Genomic DNA, 10,668 nt, shown 5'->3' with positions numbered 1-10,668 from the left:
GGGGTTCTGCTCTATCCGCACTCTGCAGGGACTGGCTGGTCAGGGGGATGGGCAATGGGATATGGGGACTTTTCCTTCTGGGGGCTCAGACACCAATGTAGCAGGGGGAGCACATACAGCATTTTGCATTACCTCTAGGTCATACTATAAAAATTCCCATTTGACAATGTACTCAGAACACAATTGAGAACTGGAGGAGAGGGCGGAAGTGTGTGTGTGTGTGTGTGTGTGTGTGTGTGTGTGTGTGTGTGTGTGTATGTATGTCTTTGCTGGAGGAAATATGCCCGGCTCAGTGTGTGTGCGTAGAAGATAGGAGACTGAAATGAGTGTATGTGCAGGGAGGCTGGCTTGTATATCTGCCCTTTTTGTCTAGTGATATTTGAATACAGTTATCCAGATAAATGTGTCACCACACTTAGATCCCAATGTTTTTAATATTATTTCCAACTTTTGGTAAAAAGCTACTATTAAATAAGTTTCTATTAAAAAAAAAGATTGACCAGTTCTGTTTATAAATATATTTTTATGTTTTTGATGTCAGGATTAGTGGAAAAGGCAACCAAAGAGAATTCTAGTTTAAACTTTATGGACAAAAATAGAATTAGAAATGTTGTATAAAAGAATTACCTCTAATTATCTGTGAAAGTAAAGAATGGATTTTATTAAATCACACTGCTTAGTAATCTGATGAGAAACACTAATATTCAACAACTGTGTATAAGGAGAAAAGAATAACCATATAATATAATATCCATATTGCTAATTTGGAACATTCTATAATAATATTATGGTATTTAGAAAATTACTTATGATACATAAAATATTCTTCTTTTAAAAGATTTTCCTGAAAAAACTTTGGTTTCCCTGATTTTTTTTTCCTATTTTTGAAATTATTCATAGAATTTTAGCAAAAATTATCAGACTCAGATCCTCAGCTGATGGAAGACTTTCAGGGAGCGACATCAAATTTCATTAGCTATGGATCTGGCCCACATAGCCTATGGTACTTTGCTGATTTACACCACCTGGGATTCTGATCCATTGACTCCAATGGAGTTGCATTTATTTAAACCAGCTGGGGATTTTGCTTATTGACTGCAATGGACCTATGAACATTTACACTGGCTAGGGATCTTGCGTTCTAAGCTCAGGCAGCTAGGCTGATTTACACCAGCTGGCCCCTGCCACCTCATTGATGATTCAGGCCCTTGGCTCTGACACAATTGTTCATGACTGAGCAGCATTTGATCTCTTTTCACATGACAGGTATATATATCCCCTGCATGACATATTGAGATCTGGTTTCTAATAGCAATGACCCTTCAAAAATAAATCATGTCTTTTTTTTTTCTGGCATTAGCATTCTATTCATCAATCTCCGATAATGGTCTTTTTTATCTTATTGTTTCTCAGCATGTAGGTCATCAGGTTTAGCATGGGGGTGACTAGAGTGTACAGGACTGAGACCATCTTGCCCATGGGGAGTTTCTTGGAGGGCTGAGCATAGACAATGATGCCTGGAATGAAAATTAAGCTCACAACGATGATCTAGGCTCCACAGGTGGTCAAAGCCTTAGGATTTCCTTCTGTGACATGTGTCTTTATCTTGACTAAGATGACAGTGTACGAAGTGAGTAGAATGATGAAGACTATGATGGGGAGCAGCCCACCATTGGAGATCATCAGTATTTCGATCAAGTAAGTATTGGTGCAGGCCAGTTTGATGACTTGAGGGACATCACAATAGAAATTGTCTAGGACATTAGGACCACAGAATGGGAACTGGAGTATCAGTTCAATCTATGCAATAGAGTGAGCAAATCCACCTAGCCATGCCCTTGTCACCAGCCCCCCCTCACACCCTGGTTCATGATAGTCAAGTAGTGCAGTGGTTTATAGATGGCCACATACCTATCCACTGCCATAATCACAAGACAAAACATTGTTGCAGCACCGATTAAGTGAAAGAAGAACATCTGGAGCAGGCACTCATTGAATAGATGATATTGCATTGAGAGAGGAGACCTGACATCAATTTTGGGGCATTAACTGAGGAGTCATTGACATCTAGATAATACTTAGTCCTGCCATGAGTGAAGGGGACTGGATTAGATGACCTCTCAAAATGCCTTCTAATCCTATGATTCTACCCCCATTTTTTCAACTGTAGAATTGAGCGTTGAGAATGTGAAAAAGTGTGAAAAAAAATACAGCACTGTCAAGGTTTTTTTCCCCACTTTGAACTTTAGAGTTCAAGAAGTGGGGACCTGCATGATCACTTTTAAGCTTAATTACTAGCTTAAATCTGGTATGCTGCCACCAGCCAGAAGTCTGTGTCTGGCACACCCTCTGTTCCCCAAAAACCTTCTCTGGGGAACCCAAGACCCAAACCCCTTGGGTCTTAAAAGAAGGAGAAATAAACCATCCCCCTTCTTTTCCCTCCCAGACTTTCCCCTCCCTGAGTTACCTTGAGAAGCTTCACACCGATCCAAACTCCTTGGATCTTAAAACAAAGAGGAATTAACCTTCCCCTCTCCTTTTTCCCCCACCAGTCCCTGGTGATTTTAGACTCAATCCCTTGGATTCTAAAACAAGGAAAAATCAATCAGGTTCTTAAAAAGAAAGCTTTCAATTAAAGAAAGAAAAGGTGAAAATTATCTCTGTAAAATCAGGATGGAAAATGCTTTACTGGGTACTCAGATTCATATAGACTAGAGTGACTTCCCGCCCCCAGCCTGAGATTCAAAGTTACAGAAAACAGAGGTAAAAATCCTTCCAGAAAAGAGACACATTTACAAGTTAAGAAAACAAACATAAGACTAATCCACATTTCCTGGCTATTACTTACTATTTTGAAACATGAGAAACTGATTTAGAAAGATTGGAGAAAACCTGGGTGTAGGCCTGGTCCCTCTTAGCCCCAGGAGCGAACAACAAACAAAACAAAAAGCACAAACAAAGACTTCCCTCCACCAAGATTTGAAAGTATCTTGTCCCCCCGTTGGTCCTCTGGTCAGGTGTCAGCCAGGTTCACTGAGCTTCTTAACCCTTTACAGGTAAAAGAGACAGCAACCCTTAACCATCTGTTTATGACACACTCTCTAACATTTGAAATGGAAGAAACAAAAATACTGAATCCAAATGAAATGAAAACTTTATTTTATTTTGACATTTTCTAAGGAAAAATTAAGATTGTCCATCCAGAAAAAGTGATTTTTCCAATCAAAAAATGTTGATTCCAACAAATCCCCTTTTATGAGACAGATTTTTTTTTTTTGCAGATGAATGTCAACCACTGCTAATAATCTCGTGTACAGAGGACAGTGCCGTGTCACTGCAAGTGTGAGCAGTGGTGCAGGGATGGTTTGGGGAAATCAGGGAGGGAGAGCATAGCTGTGTCATTATTCAGGGTTATTCAAGGTGTCCAGATTGAATCACTACTACCTTCTTACAGCATGGGACAGGCTTGTACCCAGCAGGGTAAACCCTCCCCAAACACCAGCTTTAGACAACACAAGCTCTTCACTTTGAGTTCCACACGTGCCACTCTGTCCCAATGCAAACTAGCAATTTATACATCCCACTTTGTCACACTTGAGTGCCCAGTCCCCTCTCTTCTGGACACCTGCATTGCACACCAATTCCCTGCCTCTGCGGAAGTCATGCACCTCAGCTCAATGGTTTCATTGCAATTCCATGCTCTTCTTGCCACAAAGCACTTAGCCCTGTCTGTGATGAAGTGGAAATTTTCTTATTTTTCTTTATGAACTTAGTGTGTGCCTCAGTTTCCTCTGTGCATTGCACAAATATCTAGGTGGTAAGACAAGATTGTGTGATGGTTGCAGAGATCTTTAGAGAGTAGGTGTGACTGTCATCTATTTCCCTGGACCCAGGCAATGGCTGGAAACTCTGTATCCCGGCAACTGATGGCCTGGGCCCACCCTGCAAGAGCCAGCCAGAGGAGTTGGAGAACGAAGAGAGATGTGGAAGTCAGGTGACCATTTTGCCCAGGAAACAGCACAAAGGATGCAGGAGGGGGAACTGGGAGTAACTGAAGGGGGCTTCCGTGACCTCATTATGTTTGTATTTGGGCATGGTAGGCTGTCCTCTTCACACCCTGCTCTCAGTGACCTCTGTGCAGACCAGTCTGTCACATCCTGGAGTGCAATCCGGACTAGTGAGAAGCTGTTTCACCACCTGCCCTGTTAACATGGGTGCCTTAATTGCTCTGTTGTTGTGATTCTCTTCTCTGGGCACCAGCAGCCAGTTTAGAACTTACTGGAGGTCAAGGCATGGCTATTATATGAACCGAAGTAGGTGGTGAACCAGAGAATGCCTCGCTAGAACAGGAACCACTAACATTCCTAGGAGGATGGTACAGGAAAACACAGACCTCCTGTAAGATAAGGAGGAATGACAAGATAATGGAAGAGGATATTTTGTTCAACCTATCGGGTACAAGGTACAAGTATGGTAACTAATAACATCTGGAGTGTAATACTTAACTTGTTTGTCTCAATGCATAAAAGGAAAATTCTAAATGAATTGACAATAGCTTATCAATATTACTTAACTTCAGGGTACATGACCTCACTATATCAGACACAAAGTGTGCACAGACGTGATAGAACAGTTTCCATCCTGCATCCCTTGTGTATGCAGAAAAACCGCATGGTCCCCTGATTGCATCCTTTCCTCAGTGAAAGTAGAGTTATAGGAAGGGCAACTTTGTGTTGATCATGAGGAGAACACTATGTGATGGGCAAACATGTGCTAGTGAACCTGTAGCTTGGTATGCAGGTTACTGATATTGTGCTTTGATGACAATAAACCTGGCTGACCTTTCATCACCAAATTGAGCCTGTGATCTTTCTTTATGATTAATGTTGAGGTCTGCTGAATCAGCCAGCTACCCTGGTGCAGTTAACACTGGCTCTTGGGAACAACAGAAGAGTAACCCAGGGAAAGCAGTGAACAGAACAGCAGGCTGCAGACAAATATTCAGGTCACACCCCGCATGTCTGTGCATCCCAGCAACTGTGACTCCGGAAACCTGCTAGCAACACCCTAGTCACATTCTCTAGTCTCCACCAGCCTTGGTGGCTACTCACAAGGTGACCCCAACACACTCTCAGTCCTGACTTTTCCCCAAACTATGTGCCCTGAAGTATCCAGCCCTCTCCTGCAACATTCAGAGAAATAATAAAGTTTGTTTCCTCCTTTAAAGAGAAAAACAACACTATAGGTTATTAACTTAGCTGGGGTAAATACATGCTTTCCTGCAAACACAGCACTGAAACTAACTTGGCTGTTACTCAGAAACCTGAGCACTGAGACAGTTTATTGTAAAAATAAAACAAATTTATTAACAAAAGACATAGGTTAAGTGATGTCCAGTAAAACCTATTAAAAGTAGAGATGATTCAAAGCAAATAAAAGTGAAAACACACACCAAAAAGCCTAAAACTTAATCTAGCAAGGTACAAGCTTTGTTCAAGAAGCTGTTTTCCTCATTTGATTATTTCTCTGGCTGTCCAACACACACACACACACACACACACACACACCTCTTTCCCGCTCTATTGTTAATTATCATCAAAATTACAAGGAGGGAAAATTTAACAAAATAAACTAAAGTACCATTTGTGGGATAAAAATATGTAATGTGTATGAACATATTTGTGTGTAGGGCTTAAAAGTGTGGGAGAGAGTTTTTTGGGATAGATGTTCATTTGTCAGTGAGGATGTGTGTGCAAAGTTTGTTTGGAGGTGTTATGGAGAATGAGATGTGGGGTATGTACAATGGATATCTGTGGAGAAGGTTCAGTGTGTTGAGAAGTGTAAGATGGAGTATTGCTGAAGAGTGTGTGTGTACGCGTGGGCGTGTTTATGTGTGTGTGAAAGAAAGAGAACATGGTGAGATATATGTGGGGTTGGAATATGTTGGGAGATGAACTTCTTAGTGTGGGGTGTGAATTTCAAAGTGGAGTGGGACATCTTTGTGAGTGAGGTTAGGGTCTTTGTTGGGCTAGTGTGTAGCATCTGAAGATGTGAGTGTCCAGTGTGTGGGTGTAGCTTCAAGGGATGGGGTTATAAATGGGGCATGAGGTGCTTCTGATAGAGGATGGCATGATTATATATATGAGGTGACTATATGTGTGTGCATAAGGGGTACAGGTATATGTTGGCTCAAGTTATGTCGGGGTGCTGGGGCTGTGAGGGAGAGTTGAGGTGTGTGGAAGCTTCGCAATGTTAAATATGTGGGAATGTAGCTGTCGGGTATGTGTTTACTCATATTCAGGTTTGGATGTGTGTGGGGTTGGTGGCTGGAGGTGTGTGTTGGATATCTGTGGAGTGTTAGGGATGCTGGGATATCTGACACAGAGTTAAGTGGGTGTTTAGGTACTTGAGATGTGTGTGGATGTACGTGTGTTTGTTTGTATGCTTGGTTATGGAGTACAGAGAGGGAGTTGGTGTGATCTGAATGAGAGTTAGGAACCTCACCCGCTTAGGAATGTTTTAAAATCCCACTAGGCACCTATCTGCATCTGTTGGAATTTAAATACCTGTGAAAATTTGGCCCTGTTAACCAAATGTCAGGGGCACTCTGTATCCCCAATTCCCTCCTCTGGTTTCCCCAAAATCAATAGGGTTCTGCCCACTGGTGCCTAGAACAATCCATGAAAATGCTGATCTGGGCATTCAAACATTACCATTTTGCAGAAAAACAGAGGAATACCATCAGGTTGAGTTTAGGGCCTCACTTTGCTCAGCCAATAAACCACTTAACAGACTTATTTTCTTCCAAAAAAGTGTGTTTCACAATGGTGAGTAAGGCCTGTTACCTTGCCTCATATCACACAGGGGGTCAGGAGCACAGCAAGTAATAGACTCCATGAATCCTGAATCTGAGCCTCTGCTAACATGACACACTCCTCTCCCATAGTCAGGTGTACAGCCCAGGAGTCCTAAATCCCATCCCTCACCTGCTTTAACCCACTAGATCACTAGACCACACTCCTCTGAAAGAGCCAAGGATAAAACCCAGAGTCCTGACTCCCTGCCCCCCGCCTTCCAGTCTAACCATTAAACCTCACAATTCTCCAAGATCTGAGAATAGAACTGTCATAAACAGATGGTTAAAGGTTAATGCCTCTTTTACCTGTAAAGGGTTAAAAAGTTCACCTAGCCTAGCTAACACCTGACCAGAGGAACCAATGGGGGAACAAGATGTTTCAAAAGCAAGGAGGGAAGTCTTTCCTTTGTTTAGAGTTTCAGTTTTCAGCCTGAGTGAAAAAGATCAAGGAACCAGCCTCTCTTATCAGATTAGTAAGTTTTAGAAAGGGATAGAAAGGTTTACGTTTATTTTCTTTGTAACTTGTCTTGGTACCATTAAGGAAATCATCAAAAATTGGGTATTTGGGTATTTTTTTCTTTGTGTAACTAAATTTGTGCTCAGGGGAACATCCTCTGTGTTTTGAACCTGTTGTCTGTGAGAGTAACTGGTATGCTAATCTCTCCCAGAGAGTTTTCTTTTACCTTTCTTTTCTTTAATTAAAAGCCTTTTTCTTAATACCTGATTGTTTTTTCCTTGTTTTTAGATCCAAGGGGGTTGGATCTGGATCCACCAGGAGTTGGTGGGAGAAAGGACGGGGGATGGTTAATTTCTCCTTGTTTTAAGGTCCGGGGATTGGATCTGGACTCACCATGGAATTGGTGAAGGAGTCTCTCAAGGCTACTCATGGAGGGGAAGGTTTTGAGAGGAAAGGGAGTGATCCAGACACTGAAAATTCTGGATGGTGGCAGAGATACCAGATGTAAGCTAGTAATCAAGCTTAGAAGTGTCCATGCAGGTCCCCACATCTATACCCTAAAGTTCAGAGTGGGGAAGGAACCTTGATAAGAACACAGAAGGCCTGACCTCCCCCACACAAGTATTTCTTTCTCTAACTGCAGTGCAGAAATGGGAATAGCACCCTAGTATCAATTGCTGACCAATAGCTTCCATCATCATTTATACCGTTGGCCTTGGTGGATAGGAGAGGCTAACATTGAAGTCATCCACAATCCCCCTCCTTTTCACTTAACTATCCCAGTCAATGAGTCCAATGTTCTTCCAATTCAGCCTTCTTCTGCTGCACAGCACTCTCCTCAGCGCCTCCTTCACTTCCTTGTTCCTCAGGTTGTCGATGACAAGGTTGAGGAGCGAGGTGACTACACAGTAAAAGACAGAGACTACCTTGTCTACCTGGAAAGTGTAGCGCACTGTGGGCCAGACATACATGAAGGTGACAGTGCTGTAGAAAATGGTGACCACGATGAGATGGGAGGCGCAAGTGGAAAAGGCCCTCTGTCTGCCAATGGTCTAGGGCATCCTGCAGATGGTGGAGATGATGTAGCAATAGGACACCATAGTGAGCAGGAAGGAGCAGAGGATGATGACCCAAGCGAAGGTGAAGAATATCATCTCGCTGACTGAGGTGTCTGTGCACGAGAGGTTCAGCACTGGTGCCAGGTCGCAGAAGAAGTGGTTGATCTTGTTGGGGCCGCAGAAGAAGAACTGAGTGGTAGAGATGGTGAGGGGCAAATGGCCAATGAAACCACTCACCCAAGAGCCAACAGCCAGCTGGGTGCAGACCTTTTTGTTCATCAGAGTCCTGTAGCGCAGCAGGTAGCAGATGGCAATGTAGCGATCATAAACCATCACACCCAGGAACAAGCACTCGGTGGTTCCCAAGCAGAAGAAGACATAGAATTGGAAGATGCAGCCTGACACAGATATGATGCTCCTCTCCACCATGAAGCTGGACAGCATCTTGCGCACAATGACTGTGGTGTACCAGATCTCCATGAATGAGAAGTTGCTCAGGAAGAAGTACATGGGTGTGTGAAGGTGGTTATCCTTCCACACCATGGCTATGATGGTGGCATTGGCCATTATAGTCAAAGCATAAGTAAGGAGGAAGAAGGTAAAGAAAAGAAAGTCCTGCCATCTTCATAGGCTATTGAACCCTAAGAGGATGAATTCAGCAACAGCACTCTGGTTTCTGGCACCCATCCTTCACTGTGTTTAGAATTGGAGAAGGAGTAAGAAGAATAATAAATAATAAATAATAATAATAATAATAATGGTGAAATATAATGTAAATGTTACTGATCTGAAAGATTTTAAATGAAGTTACCATTGTGGAAAGAGGACAAACTGAGGGTCTCTTGGTCTCTCTCTCTTTTTGTATTATGCCCATCATAGATTCCAAGATTCTAAGGCCACAAATAATTATTCTGATCTTTTAGTTTGATCTTTTACAGCACAGGCCATAGAACTTCCCCAAAATCATTCCTAGAACATATTTTTTTTAGAAAAAAATCTAATCTTAATTTTAAAATTGTCAGTAGCGGAGAATCCACCCCAGCACTTAGAAAATTGTTCCAATGATTGATTACTCTCATTGTTAAAAAATATATATATCCCTTATTTACAGTCTGAATTTCTCTAGCTTCAACTTCTGGCCATTGAATCATGCTATACTTTTCCCTTCTAGATTGAATAGCCCATTAAATATCTTTCTGTGTACATGCTTATAGACTGTATTCAAGTCACCCCTTAACCTTCTCTTTCTTAAGATAAACAGATTGAGTTCCTTGAGTCTATCACTATAAGGCAGGTTTTCTTACCATTTAATTGTTGTGTCTCTTCTCTGAAACCTCTCCAATTTATCATCATCCTTCTTAAACTGTGAGCATCAGAAATTAACACAGCAATGGTTGCATCAGTGCCAAATACAGAAGGAAAATTGTTTCTCTATTCCTACTCAATATTCCCATTTATGCAGGGAATAATTCTCAGAATCCCATTAGCTCGTTTTCAGAGGATTATTCACCATGTTTCCCAAATCTTTTTCACAGTCACTGCTTCCCATGATAGAGTCTCTCATCTTGTAACTATGGCTGACATTCTTTGTTCCTAGATGTATATGTTAATATTTAGCCATATTGTTTGATTGTCCCCAGTTTACCAAGTTATCCAGATCATTCTGTATCAGTGACCTGTCCTCTTCATTATTTCCCTCTCCCCCAACTTTTGTGTCATCTGCAAACTTGATCAGTGATAATTTATGTTTTATTCACAAGATTATTGATAAAGATGTTAAAGAGTGTAGGGCCAAGAACTAATCCCTGCGAGACCCCACAAGAAACACACTATCACTGGAGAATGAAATTCTCCATGTGTCATTTCAACATGGTCCAAAATGGTTTGAGTTTCCCTACATATAGGGATAAATAAACAAATAAAGTATGCATCACCCTCTAACGGGTCCCCCTCGGGGTGCCACCTGGAATTGGGGTTCCACTGAGCCCTCTGACCCACCAGTCTGGGCTCCCTCTCACACTGAGCTGCTGTAAGAAGCTGAAAAGCCCTCCAAGCTTGTACTTTCACCAGCATTCACACAGGTAGGGATACACCCAGCTGCAGTTACACACAGCCTCTCTAACCACCAGCCTCCCAGCCTAGGACACCAGACACAAGTACTGTCCTGCCTTGGTCAAAATCTGGCCAGTATACGGTTTTAACACCCGATCCACCTCTCCCTCAATGAGTACCATACACACTTGTGGCAACCAAGCTGAGATTTTTCCCAGACACTTTAGACAAACTCACACCTCATA

The 10,668-nt window shown here is 42.1% G+C and overlaps 1 protein-coding gene across 1 annotated transcript; it reads right to left on the bottom strand.

Moving 5' to 3' along the window:
• Nucleotides 1–8,365: 8,365 nt before the first annotated feature.
• On the bottom strand, nt 8,366–8,938 carry LOC115642756 (olfactory receptor 6F1-like). The gene has a single exon (XM_030546467.1). It carries the CDS (start codon nt 8,936–8,938, stop codon nt 8,366–8,368), a length of 573 nt encoding a protein of 190 aa, XP_030402327.1.
• Between the last annotated feature and the right edge of the window lie 1,730 nt (nt 8,939–10,668).

Source organism: Gopherus evgoodei, unplaced genomic scaffold (assembly GCF_007399415.2).
Source record: "Gopherus evgoodei ecotype Sinaloan lineage unplaced genomic scaffold, rGopEvg1_v1.p scaffold_45_arrow_ctg1, whole genome shotgun sequence".
Lineage (NCBI taxonomy): Eukaryota > Metazoa > Chordata > Testudines > Testudinidae > Gopherus > Gopherus evgoodei.
This window is presented reverse-complemented; position numbering and strand designations above follow the sequence as displayed.